Source organism: Tursiops truncatus, chromosome 10 (genome assembly GCF_011762595.2).
Source record: "Tursiops truncatus isolate mTurTru1 chromosome 10, mTurTru1.mat.Y, whole genome shotgun sequence".
NCBI lineage: Eukaryota > Metazoa > Chordata > Mammalia > Artiodactyla > Delphinidae > Tursiops > Tursiops truncatus.
Window position 1 is genome coordinate 8,471,546 of NC_047043.1, and position 27,870 is coordinate 8,499,415.

A 27,870-nucleotide genomic window follows, 5' to 3' on the forward strand; every position below is an offset into this window, starting at 1 on the left:
GGGAAGAGCAGGCTGGCTGGCTGGTGGGCGACAATATCAAACTTTTGCACAGCCCCCAACTGAACATGGAAGATAATGCAGTCCAATCTGACTTTCTTTAGGTTCCTGAAAGATCTGGACAGAAGCCAGAAGTGGGTGAAGAAATGTAAGATATGTGACTTAGAAGATAAAACACCTGATCTGCTAAGCAAACATTACTGCCAAATGCTTTAAGAAACCTATGGTTTGTAGAACGAGTACTTAAAAAGGAGTTCTTTGAGATTATGCTATGCCAGCAGTAGTTGATTTCACCAGTCATCTGAACAATCCACGTGGAGACATTGAAATTTAGTAGAATAACTGAGTGATCATGAAATGAGAACACAAACAGAAAAAGAAATGGTAAAACTTCTGAACAGGAACAAACTCAGAAATAAAGAAACCATAGCAATCCTCACCACTCCAACGCAGAGGAAGAAGGTAAAGAACAAGATTTGAAGGCATTTTTATCCTTAAACTTCGCAGAGAAAGAAAACAAGGAGCAGCTAAAATCTTCATCTGAAGTTTGATTTTTATAAAGCACAAGTCTGGATTAACATGAAGCTGACAAAATCTCTAAAGATATCTTTTCTCCTGCTGGAGTGCAGAGGATATTCTGGTGAGGCAGTTCTGAGAAAGTGCTTCGAGACAGTAGCAGTTACACATCCATCCTTTTGAAAACACAGCAGAAATACGTGCTGGACACTGCAAGAGTGCCATTGGAGAGAAACAGGGAAGTGAGAGACTCACCTCTTCCATTATCACTGATAATAAGATGGACATAGTAGGGGAGGAGCAATCACCAGTACTGGTGAGGTTCATCAATGAATCTCAATCCAGACAGAGGAATATGAGCTTTCTACCTTCTGAAGTTGATGCAGAAATTCTGGCTATGAACTTTCACACTATGATAATGGACGAGTGGGGGACAAACATGGAGCACTGATGTGGTCTGGCTTAGATTATGTCTAGTGGACTTTCTCCCAAACGCAACTCATGGTAACTAGACTTTTAGAGAAACAACCCCAAAATATCTACACAGTCTATTCTTCCTCTGCCTTAAATACGTAGTTGTCAAAAGCAGCGTCTGTTGTGGGAGTATCTGTTGCTTTGGGAGAAATTAAAGATGTTTGTTCTTTTTTCTGTTGATCACAACTACTTTAGAACTTAACAATGTAATATCTGTCCTCTTTCAGAACAGTGAAGGATAAAAGGCACATGAACTGAAGGAATTTTGCCAGTCTCAATGAATAGGTGGGTATGATGCTTTTGAAAATTTTGTAGAACTCCTGTAAATACTCGTTTTGTGTTTAGATGGTATAAATAATGATACGAATCTAACGAATGTTAGATAGAATAACTTTATAGTTGGTTGAGCTTTTGTTCTCTGTAGTGCATTAACAGATTTTGTTTTAATTATTATTGTTGTTCATAAAAATATCCTATTTTTTAAAATAGCCTTTGGAAAAAACTTCCAGGGCCGCATTTCCAATATTTCTTTGCAGTAGAGTTGCACTCTATGAAGAGATGGAAATATTTATGTTTATCGTAAATTTTGATTTGAGAAAGCCATGATTGAGCACCAAACTTGATATTTAAATGGAATTTCCTGGAACTTCCTCTGGGCTCAGCAAGATAATCTCAACTAACCATTGAGAATTAGTATAAACAAATACTTAGTATCCCAACAATGAAACACATTATTCAGGACGTTAAAGATATTTTCTTACAATAGCACCTCACAAGTTCTTTTTTTTCTAAATTTTCTTAGTTTTTTTTTTTATTAATTTTTATTGGCGTATGGTTGCTTTACCATGTTGTGTTAGCCTCCACTGCACAACAGAATGAATCAGCCGTACACATACAGATATCCCCTCTCCTCCCTTCTGGACTTCCCTTCCATTTAGGTTACCACAGTGCACTAGGTGAGTTCCCCTGTGTTATACGGCATGTTCCCATCAGTTGTCCATTTTATACATAGTATCAATAATGTATATTTGTCAATCCCAGTCTTCTAATTCCTCCCACCCCACTCTTTTCCCCATTGGTATCCATACATACAGCAATCCCACTACTGGGCATATATCCAGAGAAAACCATAAATCAAAAAAAACATGTACCCCAATGTTCATAGCAGCACTATTTACAATAGCCAGGACATGGAAGCAACCTAAATGTCCATCAACAGAGGAACGTATAAAGAATATGTGGTACATATATATAACGGAATATTACTCAGCCATAAAAAGGAATGAAATTGTGTCATTTGTAGAGATGTGGATGGACCTAGAGAGTGTCATACAGAGTGAAGTAAGTCAAAAGGAGAAAAGCAAATATCATATAATAATGCATATATATGGAATCTAGAAAAATGGTACAAATGATCTTAGTTGCAAAGCAGAAATAGAGACAGATGTAGAAAACAAATGTATGGGCACCTCACAGTTCTTAAATGCTTATGTCTTATAGCACCAGTCCTGGAACAGCTCACATTCAACACCATGCCAACATGTACCAAAGTGACTTATCCATTCCCAACACACTCTCTGCCAACCTTCATTGTTGGAGAATCAAACAAAACACAGAGAAAAGGACACAGAACTTCCATTAACCATGTACAAAGCCCCCTACCTGTCTCACTTCAATTTTTTTCTTAATGTCTATACATGGCTGAAGGTCCTGTGTATTCTTCCCTGATGAAGTTTGAGAATGAGAGCAATGAAATTAGATGAAAGCATCTTAAGCATAATTAAGAAATATTTCAACAGACCAGAGGTCAAATAACTTTACTTTGTTTAACATAAATCTTGATATAAAATATGATCTTAATTTAATGGTAGACACATATATCAAACTATGAATTTAAGCCAGAGTTTCCTACAAGTACTTTAAAAAGAACACTGGGGGCTTCCCTGGTGACGCAGTGGTTGAGAGTCCGCCTGCCGATGCAGGGGACACGCGTTCGTGCCCCGGTCTGCGAGGATCCCACGTGCCGCGGAGCGGCTGGGCCCATGAGCCATGACCGCTGAGCCTGCGCGTCCGGAGCCTGTGCTCCGCAACGGGAGAGGCCACGACAGTGAGAGGCCCGCGTACAGCAAAAAAAAAAAAAAAAAAAAAGAACACTGAAAATACCTAAGAGAAGTTTTAAAAATTGGTTTTATCCTTACAGTTGATATTTGGAGGAAAAGCTCTAAGGTGTATGTAGGCCATTCAATCACTGACTATTTGCTTCTGAGCCTTCCATTGAAGGCATTAAACATTGATAAGCTGCTGGTTAAATGGCTGCTGTTTGAACTTTTATTCTCTGAAAACCTCTCATTTCAGAAGACAGCATTGAAAGAACACTTCATTTCTCTGTGATTTCTCTTGGTGGTACTCCGGGGAAATTTTAGTTGAGTCACTTGAAATAGAACATTATTATTGCCATGAATCAAATTATTAGGTATTAGTTTCCAGTTCTTTGAGGAAATAAATGTTGGAGAGGTGTGGGGAGAAGGAATATATTTCATAAAATACTGCAATAAAGCTCAGGACTGACCATTGACTAGTAGGTGTTTTAGTATGTGGTTAAAAATCTGTAATGGGCAGTTAAGGAAATTACCAACAAGTAGAATAAACTTTGAGATCACCAAACAGAGATTGCAATGTAGATTTTGTCTCCATTAAGTAGAAAATTGAAGTTCGAATAGAAAGCAATCCACTGTGGTTCTTCTTCTGGATGTTATTTACAATCATTGTCGAATTTATACCTTAGCTGAGTGTAGTCTTTCTAGCAGGTGTACATTGAACACTTTTGTTTCATGGTCAAGATAGAATCAGAAGCCAAGGCTACTGACCATCTATTTGACTGTTTTTTCTCTCCATGACCATACCTACTGCCTTGTTTTTTTTTGTTTGTTTTTTGTTGTTGTTGTTTTGTTTTTGCGGTACGCAGGCCTCTCACTGTTGTGGCCTCTCCCGTTGCGGAGCACAGGCTCTGGACATGCAGGCTCAGCAGCCATGGCTCACGGGCCCAGCTGCTCCGTGGCATGTGGGATCTTCCCGGACCGGGGCACAAACCCGCGTCCCCTGCATCGGCAGGCGGACTCTCAACCACTGCACCACCAGGGAAGCCCTGCCTTGTTTTGATTTATAAAAATTACCTGGGAAAAATAGGAATTTTTTTTGCTTATATAAAAATAATACAGAAATTATTGCTGTCATTCTGGTGAGAAAAATGTTGTACAATGTGTTTTAATCTAAACAAAACGTACATTTTATTTTTTTAAAGAAAATTACAAAAAAATCCTTTATAACCATAGATGCAAAACTCCTTAACGAAATATTCACAAATGGAATCCAGCAATATATTAAAAGAATGATATACCATGACAAAGTAGAGTTTATCCCAGGAACGCAAGGTTGGTTTCACATTTAAAAGTCAATCAATATTACTTATTGTATTGACAGATAAAAGGAACAAAATCATAGGATCTTCTCAATAGATGTATAAAAAGTACTTGACAAATTTTAAAAACTCTCATGATATTATATTAACAAAAAAAATCTAAGTAAACCAGAAACAGAAGGGAACTTCCTTTACCTGATAAAGGATATTTATGGGGGACTTCCCTGGCGGTCCAGTGGTTAAGACTCCACGCTTCCACCGCAGAGGGCATGGGTTCGATCCCTGGTGGAGAACTAAGATCCCACATGCTGTGCGGTATGGCCAGGAAAAAAAAGGATATTTATGAAAACCTTCCAGTTAATATAATGCTCAGTGGTGAGAGAATAAGAGTTTTTCCTCTCAGACTGGACACAGGGCAAAGATGTCTCCACTTAACGTTGCAATGGAGGCCCCAGCCAGTGGACTAGGGCAATAAAATGAAGTAAAGAGCTTAATGTGTTTGTATGAAAATTCTAGGGAACCTATAAGCAACTACTAGAACTAATAAGCAAATTTTAAAATGTTGCAGGATACATTGTCAATATTCTAAAATCAATTGTTCTTTTATAACTTACTGATTTAATGGTAATAAAATTAAAAATTTTCATTTACAATAGCAACTAAAACATAAAAATTTAGAAGTGAATTAAACATGCAAGACCTCTTCACTAAAAATTACAAAACACTGCTGAGAGAAATTAAGGAAAACCCCAATAAATGGACATATGTACCATGTTAATGGATTAGAAGACGCAAGTAAATCTGAAAAAGAAGAACAAAGTTGGAGGATTTACACTATCTGAATTCAAAATTTACTAAGGCTACATTAATCAAGACAGTGTGATACTGGCATAAGGACTGAGAAACATCAATGGAACAGGATAGAGAGCCCAGAAATAGACTCACACTCGTAAAATCAATTAATTTCCAACAAAGGTACCAAAGCAATACATTGGGGGACAAGGAAAATCTTTCTAATGAAAGGTACTGGAATAATTAGATATTCAACTGGGAAATGTTTATTCAAAAGGAACCTGGATGTTCTTCAGCATTACTCTTGTTCAATACACTAATCTGATGTGTTGTTCTTTTCTATTTATACATTAGCCTATCAAAGCACTTTTTCCACTATTATAATAATATTCCTACTGCAAAAGTGTTATTTTTCTTTTTATAAAAATAACCTTTTTAAGTTTTAAAAGCAATAGTTTTTCACTTATGACAACTCATATGTTAAAGTATAAAGTAAACAAAATTACCCATGATTACACAAGAAAACCAGAAATCACCCAAGTTGACCTTTTGGGTTGGTCTTTCTAATCTTCTGTATATAGTGTCATAAAATTGTATATTGCATTTTTAATCTAATATTATTTTGCATGTAATTTTCTTTCTCCAAGACTCTGAGATTTTATTTTTGTTTGCATGTAATATGATGATATTAGCTTTCATTTTAACATCTTTTTATGACACTTGTAATTGCATTTCCTGAAGACATAAATTTTAACTGTAAGCTACATCCAAACTGCACTTCCAACAGACATCTATTTCTGGAGTATCTGCCAAACTCATAAATGACTCTTCTTCCATGGCAATCGTCCATTTCACAATCCCCTATCTAAAATGTAACTGTACTATTGAACAAGCATGACTCAGGGAAGCAATCATGGAACAAATTTTATTTTAAATTTAAACTGTTACTTTAAATTTATTTCATATGTTTAGTTGTTCTCTTGCCCCTGATGAAATTTACGGCAGGTCACAAAACTGAGCATTTCAAAATTATTTTTAAGTATCCTGTTACAAGAAAAACCACAGAAGCAATCTCTAGGCAGCCAAATTTACAGTAGATAATCTGTTCTAAGGCCACAAGTGATTGTTAAAGTTCTGGCAACCTGAACTAAATGGGCCAATTACTCTCTCACACAGGAATTCCGAAATTAAGTCCAGAGTAAAGTTTGCTTGCAATTGTAGCACACACTGTGGACTGAAGGCCAGAGAAACAGAGTCTTCAAAGAGAAAGAAGACAAGAGGAAATGCAAAAAGGAGAAGCAGATATGGACCAAGAGCATTTCCTGGATTCTGCCAGCTGTTAATTGCTGGTTTCACTTCCTTCCAGAACTCCAGTTGCGTTCCTGCCTTTGGGTTCTGTGAAACCCCTCAATCATTGTAATACCAACTTCTAACTTTTTTTTTGTTGAATTAAGTTTTTGGTAAAGGGGCCCAAATAATACAGAAATGAGTATGGACTATGGGAAGTTTTATCCCTTAAACAACTAACATATTCGTGATCAGTATATCCTTTGGCTTTGGATGATGGCCTTTCTCTGATCTACTCCCTCCATCTGAGGGTCCATGTTAGCTGTAAACTTGTAGTGTTCCCTGCTCACTCACTAAGGTGCTGACTGTAGGGTTACCTAGATCGTCTTTGCTCTTTTGAAACATCAATGTCAAACTTTTATGTATAGTTTCCTGATATGAGAGAGCACATTGTCAGAAAATGCATAGGATTTGATATTCAGTGACTCCTGCAGATGTTTTTAATTCTAATTCCTTTGCGTTGTTCTTAGAAAGGAAATCAAGTTTTATTTGTCTTACTATTATTTCCAAGGTAGTCAATAATTTTAATACTGTGAGAATAAAGCACTTGAGATTTTTTGGCTTCTGAATGTCAATGAGTTCTGTTTTCAGAAATTTGCCTTGGGTGAAGCATAAATTTACATGACATATTTTTAGTGACTGAGGGAAAATTCACTCACATTGCTAATAAAAAAGTTCCAGTATTACCAATATAATTTGTATTGGTTAGTGTAGCTCTAAGGATATGTCTAGAAAACCAAAGATAGCAGAGAATTAACACAACCCTAAAATGTCCTGATATTAATTTTTCATCACATGATTTAGAAAATTATCTTTACTAGTCATATTGCAGACTCTACGTTGGGTGAAATACTTTTAGCTTAGAAAACCAGTCTGTAGGACACATTATGTTTTAGAAACTTGGTTTCTTCACACTCTCAAACTATTGTGAAACTTTATTAAATTAAGTGAATCAAACAAAAATTATTCAATAAATATTCAACATTTGCTAGGTGATATGGGTGTTATAGCCAAAAAAAAAAAAAAAAAAAGACATGTGGCCTTTGCCCTCCTTTACCTGGTAAAGTAGTTGGGAAGAGATACAGAGTAAGAGTAATAAAACAAGACAGTGCAGAGTGATGCGTATGCTGATTTTTAGAAGTTCTGAGATGGGGGAGAGAGAAATGGAAAAAAAAAAGTAAACAAAGAAGCTAAGAACAGAGGATACAGAGAGAGAGTATATCTTGCATTTATGACAACTTTTCTGTCATTCCCTTCTTGGGGATCCACTGAAATGAACTGAAGCTGAAATGGTCAGAGAGAACTTCCTAGAGAGTTGATTTGATTTGGGACCTGAAGGAAGACACAGGATTTGAAAGGATAAATGGCTAAGTAGACAACATAAGCCAAAGTATGGAGATGAGAATACATTCAGGTTTGCAGAGGAGCAATTAACCGTACTAGCGTTGGAAGCCATAGGAAATAATACTGGGTGAGCATGGTGAAAAAGAGAAGTCAAAGGATTTTAAACATGAAGAACATAGGGAATTGCTGAGCAGAGGGATAATAGGATGAAAATTGGTTTGGGAGGATTAGTTGGGCAAGGTTATGAAAGGTGCTTGGGAAGGGTGGAGACTGGCATCTGGCAAGGTAGCCAGGGCATTGCTGTAGTGATCCTTCCATGAGGTAATGAGGGCAGTGTCATCGCAAATAGGAAGGACCAATAAGAGCTTTCCAAAAAAGAAAACTACCTGATCTTGAGCAATCTGAGTCAGAGATGATGGTAGAACTTCTTGTCTAAAGGAATTGGGAGGTATGAGGCTGGAACTTAGGGAAGAGGACAGCATGAAGAAGTAGATTGACATAGATTTACTAGCCAATGATATAGAAGCGACAGCTGAAGCCAAGAGAATGAGGGAGGATTCATCAAAGAAGGAATGTGGAGGAGAGAACAGAGAAATGAAAGTTGGAAACCACCCACATTTAGGGCATAGGACAAATAAAATGAGCCAATGCAAGAGGGAACATGTGGCCTGGGATGTAGGTGAGACTCAGATAGTGTTGCCAGATAATTAAGGCAGCAGAGTGGTTAAGGAGGAGGACGCTGTCACCAGTGCTGGAAGAAGGTGAAGGAGCGAGAAGATGAGGACTTTAGGAGAAGAGTTAATAGTGATCTGGGACTGGAAACCAGATCACATAGACAAGGGAGGGAAGGAGCTATGTAGTGATGAGTGAGTGGACATGTGCAGAATAATGAAGCAGTTAGGAGGACAGGGTCTGATGGCAACTCTACCTGAATCCTGGCTCCAACCAGACTGGGCAACTCAACACACAGAAGTTGACCTAAGTCTCCATGCACTGGATTGAATAGCATCCCCCCAAATTCATGTCCTTCCCAGAACCTCAGAATGTGACCTTATTTCGAAATAGGGTTGTTGCAGATGTAACTAGTAAAGGTGAGGTTATACCACAGTAGGGTGGGCCCTTAGTCCAATATGACTGATGTCCTTATAAGAAGAGGAAAGGACACAGAAAGAGACACACACAGGAAAGATGACCACGTGAGGATGGAGGCAGAGACTGGAATTAATATGCAACTGCAAGCCAAGGAAAACTCAGGATGCCTGGCAACACCAGAAGTTAGGAGAAAGGCACAGAACAGATTCTCTCCTAGAAACTTGAGAGAGTACAGCCCTGCTAACAGGGCTGATTTTGGACATCGAGACCCCAGAACTATGAGAAAAAACATTTCCGTTGTTTTAAGCCACCCATTTTGTGGTACTTTGTTATGGCAGCTCCAGTAAACTAATATTCTTGGTAATCTCATCCTTAAAGTGAGGATACTAACACTCTCATTATAGGAAGGGTTAGCAATATAATATGAAAAATGCTTAGCACAGTGTCTGCCCCACTGGAAGAGCCCAGTTATATATTGTCATATATTATTTTTTTCTTTGAACAATTTGGTGTGGAAGAAAGGAAAAAGTGGTCCTAAAAAACCACACATATGGTGAGGTAAATATTGTTATTGCTTCTTTTTACATTTTTATTTTAAACATTTTATCAAGAAGGCACCTTTTTTTTTATACAGCAGGTTCTTATTAGTCATCCATTTTATACACATCAGTGTATACATGTCAGTCCCAATCGCCCAATTCATCACACCACCATCCCCATCCCGCCATGGCTTTCCCCCATTGATGTCCAGACGTTTGTTCTCTACATCTGTGCCTCAATTTATGTCCTGCAAACCGGTTCATCTGTACCATTTTTCTAGGTTCCACATATATGCATTAATATACAATATTTGTTTTTCTCTTTCTGACGTACTTCACTCTGTATGACAGTCTCTAGATTCATCTGCGTCTCAACAAATGACCCAACTTCGATCCTTTTATGGCTGAGTAATATTCCATTGTGTGTATGTACCACATCTTCTTTATCCATTCATCTGTCGATGGGCATTTAGGTTGCTTCCATGACCTGGCTATTGTAAACAGTGCTGCAGTGAACATTGGGGTGCATGTGTCTTTTTGAATTATGGTTTTCTCTGGGTATATGCCCAGTAGTGGGAGTGCTGGATCATACGGTAATTCTATTTTTGTTTTTTAAGGAACCTCCATACTGTTCTCCATAGTGGCTGTATCAATTTACATTCTCACCAACAGTGCAGGAGGGTTCCCTTTTCTCCACACCCTCTCCAGCATTTGTTTGTAGATTTTGTGATGATGCCCATTCTAACTGGTGTGAGGTGATACCCCATTGTAGTTTTGATTTGCATTTTTCTAATAATTAGTGAGGCTGAGCAGCTTTTCATGTGCTTCTTGGCCATCTGAATGGCTTCTTTGGAGAAATGTCTATTTAGGTCTTCTGACCATTTTTGGATTGGGTTGTTTCTTTCTTTAATATTGATCTGCATGAGCTATTTATATATATTTTGGAGATTAACCCTTTGTCCATTGATTTGTTTGCAAATATTTTCTCCCATTCTCAGGGTTGTCTTTTCGTCTTATTTATGGTTTCCTTTGCTGTGCAAACGCTTTTAAGTTTCATTAGGTCCCATTTGTTTATTTTTGTTTTTATTTCCATTACTCTAGGAGGTGGATCAAAAAAAGATCTTGTTGTGATTTATATCAAAGAGTGTTCTTCCTATGTTTTCCTCTAAGGGTTTTATAGTTTCCGGTCTTACATTTAGGTCTCAAATCCATTTTGAGTTTATTTTTGTGTATGGTGTCAGGGAGTGTTCTAATTTTATTCTTTTACATGTAGCTGTCCAGTTTTCCAAGCACCACTTATTGAAGAGACTGTCTTTTCTCCATTGTATATCCTTGTCTCTTTTGTCATAGATTAGTTGACCATAGGTGCATGGGTTTATCTCTGGGCTTTCTATCTTGTTCCATTTATCTATGTTTCTGTTTTTGTGCCAGTACCATATTGTCTTGATTACTGTAGTTTTGTAGTATAGTCTGAAGTTAGGGAGTCTGATTCCTCCAGCTCCATTTTTGTCCCTCAAGACTGCTTTGGCTCTTCGGGTTCTTTCGTGTCTCCATACAAATTTTAAGATTTTTTGGTTCTAGTTCCGTAAAAAATGCCATTGGTAATTTGATAGGGATTGCATTGAATCTGTAGATTGCTTTGGGTAGTATAGTCATTTTCACAATATTGATTCTTCCAATCCAAGAACATGGTATATCTCTCCATATGTTGGTATCATCTTTAATTTCTTTCATCAGTGTCTTATAGTTTTCTGCATACAGGTCTTTTGTCTCCCTAGGTAGGTTTATTCCTAGGTATTTTATTCTTTTTGTTGCAATGGTAAATGGGAGTGTTTCTTTAATTTCTCTTTCAGATTTTCATCATTAGTGTAGAGGAATGCAAGAGATTTCTGTGTGTTAATTTTGTATCCTGCAATTTTACCAAATTCATTGATTAGCTCTAGTAGTTTTCTGGTAGCATCTTTAGGATTCTCTATGTATAGTATCATGTCATCTCAGACAGTGACAGTTTTACTTCTTCTTTTCCAATTTGTATTCCTTTTATTTCTTTTTCTTCTCTGATTGCCGTGGCTAGGACTTCCAAAACTATGTTGAATAATAGTGGTGAGAGTGGACAACCTTGTCTTGTTCCTGATCTTAGAGGAAATGCTTTCAGTTTTTCTCCATTGAGAATGATGTTTGCTGTGGGTTTGTTGTATATGGCCTTTATTATGTTGAGGTGGGTTCCCTCTGTGCCCACTTTCTCGAGAGTTTTTATCATAAATGGGTGTTGAATTCTGTCAAAAGCTTTTTCTGCATCTATTGAGACGATCATATGGTTTTTATTCTTCAATTTGTTAATATAGTGTATCACATTGATTGATTTGCATATATTGAAGAATCCTTGCATCCCTGGGATAAATCCCACTTGATCATGGTGTATGATCCTTTTAATGTGGTGTTGGATTCTGTTTGCTAGTTTGTTTTGTTTTGTTTTTTTGCAGTATGCAGGCCTCTCACCGTTGTGGCCTCTCCCGCTGTGGAGCACAGGCTCCAGACGCGCAGGCTCAGTGGCCATGGCTCACGGGCCCAGCTGCTCCGCGGCATGTGGGATCCTGCTAGACTGGGGCATGAACCCACGTCCCCTGCATTGGCAGGCGGACTCTCAACCACTGAGCCGCCAGGGAAGCCCTGTTTGCTAGTATTTTGTTGAGGATTTTTGCATCTATATTCATGAGTGATATTGGTCTGTAATTTTCTTTTTTTGTAGTATCTTTGTCTGGTTTTGGTATCAGGGTGATGGTGGCCTCATAGAATGAGTTTGGGAGTGTTTCTTCCTCTGCAATTTTTTGGAAGAGTTTGAGAAGGATGGGTGTTAGCTCTTCTCTAAATGTTTGATAGAATTCACCTGTGAAGCCATCTGGTCCTGGACTTTTGTTTGTTGGAAGATTTTTAATTACAGTTTCAATTTCATTACTTGTGATTCGTCTGTTCATATTTTCCATTTCTTCCTGGTTCAGTCTTGGAAGGTTATACCTTTCTAAGAATTTGTCCATTTATTCCAGGTGGTCCACTTTATTGGCATAGAGTTGCTTGTAGTAGTCTCTTAGGATGCTTTGTATTTCTGCAGTGTCTGCTGTAACTTCTCCTTTTTCATTTCTAATTTTATTGATTTGAGTCCTCTCCCTCTTTTTCTTGATGAGTCCGGCTAATGGTTTATCAATTTTGTTTATCTTCTCAAAGAACCAGCTTTTAGTTTTACTGATCTTTGCTATTGTTTTCTTTGTTTCTATTTCATTTATTTCTGCTCTGATCTTTATGATTTCTTTCCTTCTGCTAACTTTGGGTTTTGTTTGTTCTTCTTTCTCTACTTCCTTTAGGTGTAAGGTTAGATTATTTATTTGAGATTTTTCTTGTTTCTTGAGGTAGGCTTGTATAGCTATAAAATTCCCTCTTAGAACTGCTTTTGCTGCATCCTATAGGTTTTGGATCGTCGTGTTTTCATTGTCATTTGTCTCTAGGTATTTTTTGATTTCCTCTTTGATTTCTTCAGTGATCTCTTGGTTATTTAGTAACGTATTGTTTAGCCTCCATGTGTTTGTGTTTTTTATGTTTTTTCCCCTGTAATTCATTTCTAATCTCATAGCATTGTGGTCAGAGAAGATGCTTGATATGATTTCAATTTACTTAAATTTACTGAGGCTTGATTTATGACCCAAGATGTGAGCTATCCTGGAGAATGTTCCGTGTGCACTTGAGAAGAAAGTGTAATCTGCTGTTTTGGGATGGAATGTCCTATAAATATCAATTAAATCTATCTGGTCTATTGTGTCATTTAAAGCTTGTGTTTCCTTATTAATTTTCTGTCTGGATGATATGTCCATTCGTGTAAGTGAGGTGTTAAAGTCCCCCACTATTATTGTGTTGCTGTCAATTTCCTCTTTTACAGCTGTTAGCATTTGCCTTATATATCGAGGTGCTCCTATGTTGGGTGTATATATATTTATAATTGTTATATCTTCTTCTTGGATTGATCCCTTGATCATTATGTAGTGTCCTTCCTTGTATCTTGTAACATTCTTTATTTTAAAGTCTATTTTATCTGATATGAGTATTGCTATTCCAGCTTTCTTTTGATGTCCATTTGCACAGAATGTCTTTTTCCAATCCCTCACTTTCAGTCTGTATGTGTCTCTAGGTCTGAAGTGGGTCTCTTGTAGACAGCATATATATGGGTCTTGTTTTTGTATCCATTCAGCCAGTCTGTGTCTTTTGGTTGGAGCATTTAATCCATTCACGTTTAAGGTAATTATCGATATGTATGTTCCTATGACCATTTTCTTAATTGTTTTGGGTTTGTTTTTGTAGGTCCTTTTCTTCTCTTGTGTTTCCCACTTAGAGAAGTTCCTTTAGCATTTGTTGTAGAGCTGGTTTGGTGGTGCTGAATTCTCTTAGCTTTTGCTGGTCTGTAAAGCTTTTGATTTCTCCATCGAATATGAATGAGATCCTTGCCAGTTAGAGCAATTTTGGTTGTAGGTTCCTCCCTTTCATCACTTTAAGTATTTCATGCCACTCCCTTCTGGCTTGTAGAGCTTCTGCTGAGAAATCAGCTGTTAACCTTATGGGAGTTCCCTTGTATATTATTTGTCATTTTTCCCTTGTTGCTTTCAATAATTTTTGTCTTTAATTTTTGCCAATTTGATTACTATGTGTCTTGGTGTGTTTCTCCTTGTGTTTATCCTGTATGGGACTCTCTGTGCTTTCTGGATTTTGTGAGTATTTCCTTTCCCATGTTAGGGAAGTTTTCGACTATAATCTCTTCAAATATTTTCTCGGGTCCTTTCTCTCTCTCTTGTCCTTCTGGGACCCCTATAATGCGAATGTTGTTGTGTTTAATGTTGTCCCAGAGGTCTCTTAGGCTGTCTTCATTTCTTTTCAGTCTTTTTTCTTTATTCTGTTCCACGGCAGTGAATTCCGCCATTCTGTCTTCCAGGTCACTTATCTGTTCCTCTGCCTCAGTTATTCTGCTATTGATTCCTTCTAGTGTATTTTTCATTTCAGTTATTGTATTGTTCATCTCTGTTTGTTTGTTCTTTAATTCTTCTAGGTTTTTGTTAAACATTTCTTGCATCTTCTCAATCTTTACCTCCATTCTTTTTCTGAGGTCCTGGATCATCTTCACTATCATTATTCTGAATTCTTTTTCTGGAAGGTTGCCTATCTCCAGTTCATTTAGTTGTTTTTCTGGGGTTTTATCTTGTTCCTTCATCTGGTACATAGCCCTCTGCCTTTTTATCTTGTCTGTCTTTCTGTGAATGTGGTTTTTGTTCCACAGGCTGCAGGACTGTAGTTCTTCTTGCTTCTGCTGTCTGCTCTCTGGTGGATGAAGCTATCTAAGAGGCTTGTGTAACTTTCCTCATAGGAGGGGCTGGTGGTGGGTAGAGCTGTTTCTCTGGTGGGCAGGGCTCAGTAAAACTTTAATCTGCTTCAGTACTGATGGGTGGGGCTGGGTTCCCTTCCTGTTGGTTGTTCGGCCTGAGGTAACCCAACGCTGGAGCCTACCTGCGCTCTTTGGTGGGGCTAATGGCAAACTCTGGGAGGGCTCATGCCAAGAAGTACTTCCCAGAACTCCTGCTGCCAGTGTCCTTGTCCCCATGGTGAGCCACAGCCACCCCCCGCCTGTGCAGGTGACCCTCCAACACTAGCAGGTAGGTCTGGTTCAGTCTCCCCTGGGGTCACTGCTCCTTCCCCTGGGTCCCGATGCACACACTACTTTGTGTGTGCCCTCCAAGAATGGAGTCTCTGTTTCCCCCAGTCCTGTCGAAGTCCTGCAATCAAATCCCACTTGCCTTCAAAGTCTGATTCTCTAGGAATTCCTCCTCCTACTGCCAGACCCCCAGGTTGGGAAGCCTGACGTGGGGCTCGGACCCTTCACTCCAGTGGGTGGACTTCTGTGGTACAAGTGTTCTCCAGTCTGTGAGTCACCCACCCAGCAGTTATGGGATTTGATTTTACTGTGATTGCGCCACTCCTACCATCTCACTGTGGCTTCTCCTTTGTCTTTGGATGTGGGGTATCTTTTTTGGTGAGTTCCAGTGTCTTCCTGTCGATGATTGTCCAGCAGCTAGTTGTGATTCTGGTGCTCTCACAAGAGGGAGTGAGAGCATGTACTTTTACTCCGCCATCTTGGTTCAGGGCCAATTGTTTCTTTTTAAGTAGGAGTTATGTGTGCATATTTAAACACAGAAAATAAATAAAATCTCCAGAGAGAGGAACAGACTAAAGAATTTAGAGATAATATATATCTTCATCAAAGACCAAATCCAGGGCAAATGAAAGATTTCATGAGATGTGACTATAAAGTAATAGATTGCATGTTTTAATGACTTACTACCATTTATAGTTCCAAAATGATATAATTCTTCAGAGAAGACAATCTGGAAGGTAGATTGTTATTCTAATGGCGTTGCCATTACTTCAAACACATTTTAATTTTCTTCCAAACCAGGTAGTTCCAAACTACACAAAGGTTTCACCACTCATGACACACCTCACTTTTACTCAAAAGACGTTTCTTGCCAGGCTGGCCACTCAACTGACATTACACCAAGCAACTTCTGACTCTTTCCAAATGCCAAGTCCACCCTTAAATTATAAACATTAGTACCATTGAGGGTATTTTTTAAAAGTGTGCCAAATATTTATCAAAGTAGTCTTAAATACCCAAATGTGAAAGAAAACATTCTGATTTCAAATAGAGTATCAATCTTGTTGGCATACATGCTTGATGACTTCAAACCAGGCAAGGCTTTTGACAAAAGTTTTTTTAACTACATATTATATATCAATTTTTCCCCGGATACTTCAACAGTTAAGCCCTAACTGGCTACTCACTGAAGCAATGATGGTATTTTTACTCGTGAATTTCCAACTGAGGTCCACTCAGCAATTTCTAAGTACATTTAAATACATGGCTTTATTTTTTCCTCCTTATTTCTTATACCTCAATATGCATGAGAAGGAAATGGCCTTGTTTTTCAAAGGCTTACAAAGAACAGAAAGGAATAAACTATGATTTCAAAATGCCTAATAAGCTATTCACATCATGTTCAGATTTTCAGAAAGGAAGAAGGACAAGCAAAGGGAAAAAGGGTCATCTTTAACTTGACCCTGCTGTAACTTTCCCAGAAATTACAGAAAGAAAGAAAAAAAGATCATTAACAAAACATCACTTTGCTTAAAACAGAAACAGGCTCATAGACCTAGAGAACGAATTTACGGTTACTGTGGGGAAAGGTTGGGGGAGGGATAGATTGGGAGTTTGGGATTGACATGTACGCACTGCTATATTTAAGATAAAATGTCTTTTCATGAAAAAAAAAGTCACTTTGCTTAAAATGAGATCTTTTTAATGGGACTCTTAGTTCACATGAAACACAAATTTTTCACTGCCTCATCTTCACCCTGGAGTAAATTAAATTCTTTATTCATCCTTCTATTGCATTCTGTGTCATATTTCGCAGTGAAATACTAGCCTGCACTTTATTTGAGCTTGGAAATCCAGGAAAAATATAAGGAGGTTGAAATAAAAGAGGAGGCTCCCTCGGAGGCCAGACTCTGAGAAGCAAGAAATGCGCCCTGGTTGCAGAGAGGAAGTTGCATTTTGTTGTACAACTTTTTGGTTACGCAGAACTCTTGGCTAATCGTGAGAGATGACATCTGTTCAACAATTGCACAACTTACTCCTCACTCAATCAACATCTGTTAACTTGATTTGATTTCTTTTTTTAAAATTTATTTATTTAATTAATTTATTTTTGGCTGCGTTGGGTCTTTGTTGCCCTATGCAGGCTTCCTCTAGTTGCAGTGAGTGGGGGGCTGCTCTCCGTTGCGGTGCGCGGGCTTCTCATTGCGGTGGCTTCTCTTATTGTGGAGCACGGGCTCTAGGCTCACGGGCTCAGTAGTTGTGGCTCCCGGGCTCTAGAGCGCAGGCTCAGTAGTTGTGGTGCACGGGCTTAGCTGCTCCACAGCATATAGGATCTTCCTGGACCAGGGCTCGAACCCGTGTCCCCTGCATTGGCAGGCAGACTCTTAACCACTGCACCACCAGGGAAGCCCCTGTTAATTTGATTTTAAGACACAGTCTTCCATTCCTTTGGTCATCAGGAGTGATGGAGAAACTAAGAGAAGGAGCCAAGTGCCCTACTTGATACTACCTTTTCCCCAACTGAGAACTGGGTCACGTGACCTTGGCTATGAAGAAGGCTCTAATCATCCTGTCTTATTTTTATAATACCCTCAGCACTTATGGAATATATATATATATAGTAAATATATATGTCCGTAACTGAGTTTACGCATTGTATTACATATATAAATATATACATATATGTAATATTACTTACTGACTACACACATATATTATGTAACATATGTAAAATATATAATATATATTATTCCTGCAATATACAATACATATATGTATATTATTATACATATTACTATACGTTACATATAATACATATTAAAATGTATACTATATACATGTATAATAACACATTATGCACTACATTATACACGTATACATAATAAACATACATTTACATATATATAATTATACAATGTTAGTGTATACTCAGTCACAGGTTGTTGTTAACTGTCTTCTATTGTTTCTAATGCATGTTTTATTCTCTTAAACCAATGCTAGGGTCTTTAAGGGAAGGAACAGTGTTTTTCTTATTTTTTAACACATATGATTAGTATAATGAAAGAAAAGTGATGAAAATTATTAACTTCAGTTCAAACTTATATTTTTACAGTGGGCCAGATGTTCTCATTTCATTCCCAGTTACCCCAGATATTTACTATCCAGGTAGATCCCAGGGGAACCGCAACAGGGCTGCAGCTCTCATGCAACACCAGAAAGAAATAAGATTTGTTGTTTAAACCAATGAGATTCTAAGTTTCTTTGTTATGTAGCATGGTCTAGTGAAACCTAAGGTATAGCCTAAAGCAGATCTAGTGGACAAAAATAAGTAAGATTATAGAAGACCTTTAGTAACGTAATAAATATGGTAGATCTTATTCATATAGACCACACTATTCCCTAAAAACAGAGAATGCACCTTCTTTAATTGTGTACTCACTTCCCCAAATTAACCATATACTGGGCTACAAAGAAAACATCGGTAAATCCCTCAAAGTGGAAATGGTATAAATAACAGTCTTTGGCTACACAGTAATTAAACTATGAACTGCTAAAAAAATATAGAACTGCCTCCCTTTGAAAGTTGAAAGTTAAAAAAGAATCTCTCTTTTACATAACTTCAAAGTAGAAATCAAAAGTAAGATGGCAGAATTTCTAGAAGGTAACAACAGGAAATGTTACTAGAACATCATGTATCAAAAGCTACAGGATAGAGCTTCCCCGGTGGCGCAGTGGTTGAGAGTCCGCCTGCCGATGCAGGGGATGCGGGTTCGTGCCCCGGTCCGGGAAGATCCCACGTGCCGCGGAGCAACTAAGCCCGTGAGCCATGGACACTGAGCCTGCGCGTCCGGAGCCTGTGTTCCGCAACGGGAGAGGCCACAGAAGTGAGAGGCCCGCGTACCGCAAAAAAAAAAAAAAAAAAAAAAAAGCTACACGATACAACCTAAGCAGTGCTCAGGGCAAATTCAAAGTTAAATATTTATAAAAATAACAAAACTATCCAAAGAATAGCAGAAGAAACTAACTGATAATGATAAAAGAAAAAAAGTGAATATACAGAAACACAGAGAACTGATAAATACATCTTAGAGCTGATTAATTGGAAAAAATATAAAATGATTAGCAAATATAATTAAGATAAAATTAGAGAATGTGTACGTTCGCAAAATAAGCAACTTGTTGGAGAAGTTAAAAGATTTGCAAGAGGTATTGATTAACACTGCAAATTACTTTTAAAAATTGTATCAGATAGATAAAAATGGTTCAAATGAAAAAATTACAGAAAGAAATCAGGAAGAGAAAAAATATCGAAATGGATAAACTGCCATAGGAAAAAACACTACCTAGAAAAAAACTGACAAAGAGCTGCTTCCCTAAAGCATCGACAGCAGTTTTACAGTTGAATTTCACCAAACACCAAAGGAAAAGAAAAATCTAAATAAGGACAGCTTCTAAATATTTTGTATAAAGCCAACACAACATTAATTAGCAAAAATAAAAATAAAAACCACAAACTAAATTAAACACAATTCTAAAGAGAAACGTACAGATCAATCTCACTCACAATACTGATGACATAATTCTAATAAAAGATTAAGACATGGAATTAAGTAGCATATTAAAAGAATGAGAGATCATGACTAAGTGGCATTAACTCTAGAAACTCAAAGAAAATGTATTAGGAAAATTTTAATATAATCCTCATATATTTAGGACCAAAGGAAGAATCACATTGTCATATCCATAGATGCTAAAAAGAGACATATTCAACAACTTTTCAAAATCAAATTTCTTAATAAAATAAAACATTAAAGTATCTCAACATCCCTTAAATTTATTTATAAATGTAACACGACTTCAGTGAAAATATAACCAGTAATATTTTTAGAATTAGGAAGCTGATTTTAAAGTTCTTCCAGAATAATACACATTCAAGATTAATCAGGAAACAAATTGAAAGATGAATAGAAAAGGAAGACCTATCTTAGAAGAACCTGAAGCATATTGTACAGTTAAAGAAAATAAAAATAGTATGGTGCTGACACATGAATAGATAGGACAAAAATGAAAGTCCAGAAATAAATCCAAGTATACACAGAAATTTTGAACATGATATAGCTGGTGTTTTAGGTCAGTGGGAAAATGATGGATTTTTCAATAAATGTTTTGGGACAATTCAGTTGCCATCTGGAAAAACAAAATTAGATCTCTACTAAATGTTTTACATTAAAAAAATTCCAAGTGGACCAAAGGTGTAAACAAAGACACCCATAAAATTTTAGAAAAGATATGAGACTTAAAAAAATCAAATCTGAGAAGGGAAGACATTTTAAAGCATGGCGGAAGACTTAGATACCATAAAAGAAAAGGCTGACGACATAAGTATCAGAAATTTCTACACGACCAAAGAGTTTTGTTAAAGCTAAAAGGCTACGGACAAACTGAAAAAGATGTATACAGTACATAGCACAAATGGTTAATTTGTTAAATATTTAAAAGCTCCTACATGTAAGGTTTTAAAAGATAAATTACCCCAAAGAAAAATGGGCAGAAGTGCCTAGAAAAGGCAATCAATATGTTCCTTCACACACACATAAAATGTGTCACCTCACTTAAAATCAGAAAATCGCCAATAAAATACAGTGAAATACCATTTTCACCATTTTGTTCTTGGCATACAATGTTTTATGATGTTTAGCTCAACAATTAAGTACTTTAAGAAGTGAGTTTAGTGTGGATTATGCATCATGAATCTACAAGTGGCATTTAATCAACACACTATTTTATGTGTTTTACGTTTGGCCTTCCATCCATAATATGACCAGACTGGATGCAGGGTAATTTCAGACACTGGTTTTTAGGGGGGAAACTGAGTCTCCTGTGTTGCCAAATGCAGGATTTTGTATGCGTGTGATTTTAGCAGAGTCTTTCTTTACCCTCATATTCAGGCCTCAGAGAATGAATTCTTAGAGTTCAAATGTCGTGTATTATCTTTTTTAAAGACTTAGGATAATAAACAAGGAGCTACACGGCAGTGGGGAGTGGGCTGGGCAGCATCTGGCAGAAATTGGAAGGTAGGTGGTTTGTATGCACAGGTGGAGGGAAGACAACAAGGATGAGGTGGAAAATGGAGCTAGAGGCACGGGCAGTTACCTGCCTGTCCTTCCATCTCAAACATGCTCCTAACCCTCCAGGACTGTGGGTGGACGTCATTTCCCACTGCCAATATGGACCATCTCTCTGCTCTTTTCTGGACAGGGCTGGACCCCTCAGTAGCCCCATAATGGTGACCTGGCACCCTAGGTATGCCATATCTTACTGCGGAGACAAAATAGGACATACCTTGTTTTTCTGCTTTACTGTGATGGAAATGTCTCTTGACTCTTAACAGGGGTTCTGAGAAACATTTCAACAAGTAAATTTCAGTGCAGTACCTATTTTAAAATAATATGCACGACCATTTCTTCCTCTTATTTCTGTCATTTCTTCCAACAGAATTTTATATTCTTCTTCAAAAAAACCAACAGTGCTTTCGCTGTGTGTGTGTGTGTGTGTGTGTGTGCGTGTGCGTATAAGAACAAGAAACAAGATTTGGGCAGAAGTGAGGTTTTGTGTATAGATTTTGAAAAAAAAATTGTCTAATAGTGTTATAAAATTTAACACTATTAAATTAGTGTTATGAAATTTCAACCCATCCTTGTGAAAATTAAATAAGCTAATACGTTGTACTTGGCACAAGGTCTGGCAGGAGGAAGGAGCTGTGTTGATTATTACTACTAGTTAAATGATGCCAAAAATCTGAAGAGGTACCATTAGTATTCCCATTTTAAAGCTAGTAAGTGATGCAGCCAGTGTTCAAACCATATTTTCCAGATAATGAATCTTTTAAACCTGCCCCATCACTCAGAGTTTGGAGCTGCTGAAATGTGTCGTGAGATGAAATTAGGTTGCCTATGTAATGTGATTCTGTGATATAGTACTGTACAGCGAGAAAGGAAAATAATAAAGGAGAAAGATGTCCTCATAGTTAATGTTTTTCTCAAAGGATCAATATCATTTTATATTCTAATTGACTTTAAAAGCTTTCTTCTGGGCCCTCTCTGGACAATTAATAGGATTCCTAAGACTTATGGGTGTTCCCTTACTTGTGTGTAAGAAATAAACTAGGAACTCTTTGTGAATTGTTATTTATTTCACATGCAAGGGCACGGGGCTAAAAGAGACCTCTAGAATTTATTTGGGGTGTTCCCTGATTTCTGGCAGGAATGTGACTAAACCATTCCTTGACCGGTGTATTAACTCAATACTGAAAGAAATTACACAACTTCCACCTGCATTAATTCAGTTTTGGGTTTCATAACCTTGGTCATTGGGAAATGTTCAATTCACTTAAGAATATACGCTTCCAACATATCATTATGTTTATCATTAGCTTTATCAAGGCAAACACAAGTTGAATGCAAGGTGTTAGCCTAGAGAGCTGAGACCTTATGAATCTTCAAATCCTGTAGGTAATGCCTAGCACAGAACATTATTACAGATAACAGATGCCAAATAAATGCTTACTGAATTGAGCTGAATAGCAAGGGAAACGTTGTCTGGTTATCAAAGTGCATTATCGATTTGGGTCTTCCTTGTTGTGTCTTACTTTCTCATTTCCAGAAATCAACACTTAGGTTCCATTAAAAAAATTATGTGAAACAAGAAAAATGCTGACTTTTCTAAGTTTATTCATTTATTCATTCAACAAATATTTGATGAACACCATGTGCTAGGCACTGTCCCAGGTTCTGAATATTTTAAATGCATGCTACCATGTTGTAAACAGTAGTGTGTAATAATAAGAACCCCACTGATTCCGTGTAAACTAACTAAAAGTTCCTGATGTGAGAGTTTAATGAGCTGCTGCTTAGAGAGTTTGATATGAACCCTTCATTGAATGTAGTCATATTCTCTAATACCGCTAATCATATCATGTCAAATCTCTTATTGGTAATCATTAGGTAACCTGCATCTCCCCATCCAGAACCTTAAAGGTATGGAGTTGATAGTTAGGTAAGGAAGATGTGGCTACTGGAAAGAATGAACAGAGTAGGAATTCAGAAACTAGGCTGTGAAGTGGTGTCACCTCTCTAAGGCACTTAATTCTGCAGAATCAGTTTCCCCTATCTGTAAAATAAAGTGAATTAGCAAAGTGGTAAAGCCTCTTTTAAGTCTGATTATTTTATAATCTTAAATTAAGATCTCATGAATTCTATATCCTCAGAAGACGATAACTCCACATTATGAGTTTTGGCTCAGTTCTTATTAGTGATGCAGACTCTTCCCTTTCCTCCTGTGTTGCGACATCAAACAGACAATACATATGCCAACTAAAAATTGTTTTTTGCCTTCTGGTTCTATAAGAATGAAGTCAGTAGCCACTGCAGCCGCTAAACTTCCCCACACCCTGAAAGGAGTTCAGGGTGGAGATCAGGAATGAGGCCCTCCGTGCTCCAGGAAAAACTGGCACAACAGGTCTTCAGTTAGGTATTTTCAGGAGAATTTATGAGCCCAATTTCTTGCATCTTCTCACATCTACAAAAGCACTAAAATCATTAACAGAGACACCTGCTCCTCGTGACCAGCACCAACCTTCTTGTGACCAGCAGCAACTTTCTGCCAAAATGTGTGCTTAAGGGCACATACGTCCCCTTCACCAAAGTCACATATTGACTTCACATACTGACCTCCGCACCTCCTCAGAGCAGCTGCTCAGAGCTGCCTGAAAGCCTGTATCCCCGGCTACAGTCCTCGTTCTGCCCCAAATAAAACTTAACTCACACCTCTCTCGCTGTACATTATTTCCGTTGACACGTACATACGTATATAAATATGCATATGTATATTTTAAGGTGGTCCCCAAGAACACCCTTTACAGGTGATCCAACCCTCCTGCGTTTTGCCCAAAGTACTTGATGATTTAGCTCCAGCATGAACTTCGGCGTCCTTTGCAGATTTTCTTTTCAGACAGTAAAGAGATTGAAAAAGGATGGGGAGAGGCGGCTGACTGGTGCATATGTGATCACTGCCAAAATTTAATTCTTATTTTTCAAGATAAAAGGTTTCAGACTTCAAGGAGGAGTTCACTTTGTTGTGGCTGAATTTTAGACAGTTCCTCGGGCTAACGGTGGATATGGAGAAAGGCAGCAAACCACGGGAAGAGAGGTCTAGTTTAAGTCCTGAGCTGGGCGGGGCTGAGGGGAGATAACGGAGACTTTTACAATTTAGGTAAAGAGAGTACTGCAACGAAAAATGAGCTAGCCCCGAGGGTGGCCTTGAGGTGTAGGCCACCTGCCTAGCCCCGGGACTCCAGGTGATTTCAGATGCCGGAACCACGGGAGGCCCAGGTTCTGGCTGTGGGTAGGACTGGATGAATCGTAAAGTGGGTCTGTTTCTGTTTTAATGGCTTTCGGATATATTCTGCAAGTAGTAACCTACCCAGGTCATGTGACTCACCCCCCCAAAAAAAAACCCAAACCCCAAACCCACAAATTGACAAATCTACAATGTTGAGATATTTACACTTGTTAGAAAAAGTTGTACTCAAACCTTTTTATCCAATGTATTTCATTCGAAGCCAAAGATGTGAACTGTCACAGCATCCACCTGACGGAGTTTGACACCTCGCTCCCCGTCACGTAGGGTCGGGGCTGCAGCTCAGCCTGGAGCTCCAGCACCGCCCGGATTCTCCCAGGGCGCGCGCCCGGGGCCGGGGGGCCGGGGGGCAGGGAGGGCGTGGAGCTGGTTCCCCTGGAGCGCCCAGTCAGCAGCGAGGCCCGGCGGTGGCGCTAGTGACGTAGGCCGCGCTTCCCTCCGCCCCACTGCGGGCCGAGGCTCAGCCCCGTCAGCCTCGCGAGCTCGCGCGCGCGCAAAGCAGGAGGAGGAGGGCTTTGGGGCCGGCCGGCTGTCGAAGGGCGACGGGTCGCGGGAAGAGGGAGAATGAGCATGCGCAGCAGCTCCGGGGAGGGCGGGGGAGGTGGGGACCCGTGCGCGCGCGCACGATCGGCCCGGGGCGGCCGCGGGTGGAGGGGGCGGTTCCTCGAGTGTCGGCGGCAGGAGGGTTGGCAGGCTGGCGGCAGGTGCTGCCGCGGCCACTGCCGCCGCCGCCGCCGCCGCCTCTGCCTCCTCCGAGTCCCGGGTCTGCTCGTCCTCTCGCGGTGATGAGCTGAGCCCCGTCGGGGGCTGCACCTGCCGGCTGCCCATCACCCCGGACCTCCCGGCGTGACCTCGGCCTCCTCGCGTGCCCGGCCCCCGCGGCTCCGAGCTGCCCCTGAGAGGGAGCGGCAGCGGCCTCCTCCGACCCGAGTTATCGCTCGGGGGCCGAGCAGGGAGAGCGCCCGGCCCCCTCCCCTCCCCAGTCCGCCGTCCTCGATGTCTCCCCGGCGGGGAGGGGGCTGCCTGGGAGACGCGCTGAGCGGCCCCCCCCGGAGGCCCGTCGGCGGCAGCAACAGCGACCAGCCCGGCGACCCGAAGCCTCCCCCGGCGGCGGCGGCCTGGAGGAGCCGCGCACCCGCCGCCGCCCCCGGAGCCTCGCAGCCGCCGCCGCCGCCCGGCGCCGGAGGAGAGGGCGGCGGGCGCCCCCCAGGGAAGATGAAGGCGGAGGGGGGCGACCACTCCATGATCAACCTGTCGGTGCAGCAGGTCCTGAGCCTCTGGGCCCACGGGACGGTGCTGAGGAACCTTACGGGTAATTGATGCGCCCGGGGTGGGGACCGGGATGCGGTGCCGCCCCTTGCCTCCCTTCTCCCTCCCTCGGAGGGGAAGCGCTCCTCGCCGCCCCACCCCCGAGCGCGCCCCGCTCGGGAGCTCGCGGTCCCAAGTCCTGGCGAGGAAGGTGTTAATTGGATCCGCTCCGCTCCTGTTCTGGGGGCGCCGACGCCAGTCCCCCGAGACCCCGGCTCCAGAAGCGCTGGGGGAGAATCCACGACCCCCGCCTCCCCTCCCTTCCTGCATGGGGAGGGCCGGCGACCGCCCTGCTTCTGTAGTACGCGTGGAATAGCTTTAGCGCTGAGACTTGAGTACAGTTAGCCTTTATTTATCTCCCCACCTCCATACACACGCACACGCACACGCACACGCACACGCGCGCGCGCGTTTCTTGCTCTTTAGGTCTTTTTCTAGTTTAGCTCTTTTTCTTTCTTGCAAATCTCAAATCGAATGCAGGACTTAAATTCCCTGCTCACAATGATCAGTTTGCTTCAACTGTTAATTTTTGTTTTTTTTGCGATATAAATGACTCATTAAGTAGATTATATTAGGTCACGGGCTGGGTCAAGGTCTGGTGAATTCTAAGCACTTTTTGCTTTAACCGTATATCTCCTCCCTCTCCTATTTCCTTTTGTCTGTCTGACTCCCTCTGGCCTCAAGCTGCTGCTTCTGTGACATTTGATAATTTTGTGTATTTCCCTTCATACGTCAAGGCTATCAGGAGGGAATTGGACTTAATATATTATAGTAATTAACATCAATTTCTAGTTGTAAAAGTGAGCAATAATACTCATAAACTTTAAAAATCAAATTTGTAGGTCTGGTTTGTGGAGAAACTTCTGGCTTGGTTAATGCAGAAATGCTTGTATTATACCCTGACTTTAAAAAATACTCGCTAAAGATTAGTGTTTACAAGAAAGTAATTTCAGTTGCAGTTTGATGACTCCTCAGTGCGTGCTTCTCACGGAAAAATCTTAAAAACATACTCAGGATTTAATTTTTGGAAATGTGTAAGACAGCTAATTTTGATAGAGCATTAGTATTTCAGAATGCATTATGTTAAACTGGTTAAGACTATGGAGAATATTTTACAAATATAACCTGTCTTGATAGGATACAAGATATTATAAAATCTAGCATTACATGGAATTCAGATATTCATAGAGAAAAATTGGGATTATTTACCACAAGGTTGAGTTTAAAGACGCTGTGTGCCTTGAATGTGGAAACTGCTATATAAAATTAACATGGGGCGGGGGGCTTCCCTGTGGCACAGTGGTTGAGAGTCCGCCTGCTGATGCAGGGGACACAGGTTCGTGCCCCGGTCCGGGAAGATCCCACATGCTGCGGAGCGGCTGGGCCCGTGAGCCATGGCCACTGAGCCTGCACGTCCGGAGCCTGTGCTCCACAACGGGAGAGGCTACAACAGTGAGAGGCCCACGTACCGCAAAGTAAATAAATAATAAATAAATAAAATTAATGTGGATTCTGGATTGGATTATAGTGCCCTCACTTTTAATCTGTGGTTATTTAACTTGGAGCACACTGACCTTACATGCTGGTTGCAGGTCAGGAACATGTTTTTAGTTCTGAAAACCTACACTGACATAAGAACCATTTCATAATTCAATTGAATTTTGAGATAGACCGCTTTATTTTACTTATGGCGTTCCTTGTGTTTATCCACTGTTACTATTTCAAATGTTGTATGAATTATGTTTATTGGAGTAAAATGAAAAATAAGGATTTAAGAATATGTATTTGTATATGTTAATGACTGGCTTAGCTCATCGGTGGGTATTTAGAGAAAATTAGCTTTGGGAACCATAGAGTAAATGTAAATGTAACTTACCTCTCGGACAGATTTAACAATATTTTAAAATATTTACTTTAACATTCTGAATCATTACAGTGGC

At 39.7% G+C, this 27,870-nt stretch overlaps 2 protein-coding genes and 1 pseudogene across 2 annotated transcripts in view; 2 read left to right on the plus strand and 1 right to left on the minus strand.

Annotated features, from left to right (window-relative positions):
- Positions 1-547: 547 nt before the first annotated feature.
- LOC141279631 (52 kDa repressor of the inhibitor of the protein kinase-like) lies at positions 548-1,948 on the plus strand (annotated as a pseudogene).
- Positions 1,949-20,726: 18,778 nt separating this feature from the next.
- On the minus strand, positions 20,727-26,200 carry LOC141279671 (uncharacterized). The gene is made up of 2 exons (XM_073810209.1): positions 24,797-26,200; positions 20,727-24,441 (listed from the first exon to the last, which is right to left on the minus strand). The coding sequence occupies exon 1, from the start codon at positions 26,198-26,200 to the stop codon at positions 24,905-24,907; it is 1,296 nt and encodes a 431-aa protein (XP_073666310.1). The 3' UTR covers positions 20,727-24,441; positions 24,797-24,904.
- TMEM170B (transmembrane protein 170B) overlaps positions 25,619-27,870 on the plus strand; it is a 42,997-nt gene continuing 40,745 nt past the window's right edge. The window contains exon 1 of the mRNA XM_019945212.3: positions 25,619-25,934. Coding sequence (XP_019800771.1) covers positions 25,619-25,934 — 316 coding nt within the window. The remainder of the gene's footprint in view (positions 25,935-27,870) is intronic.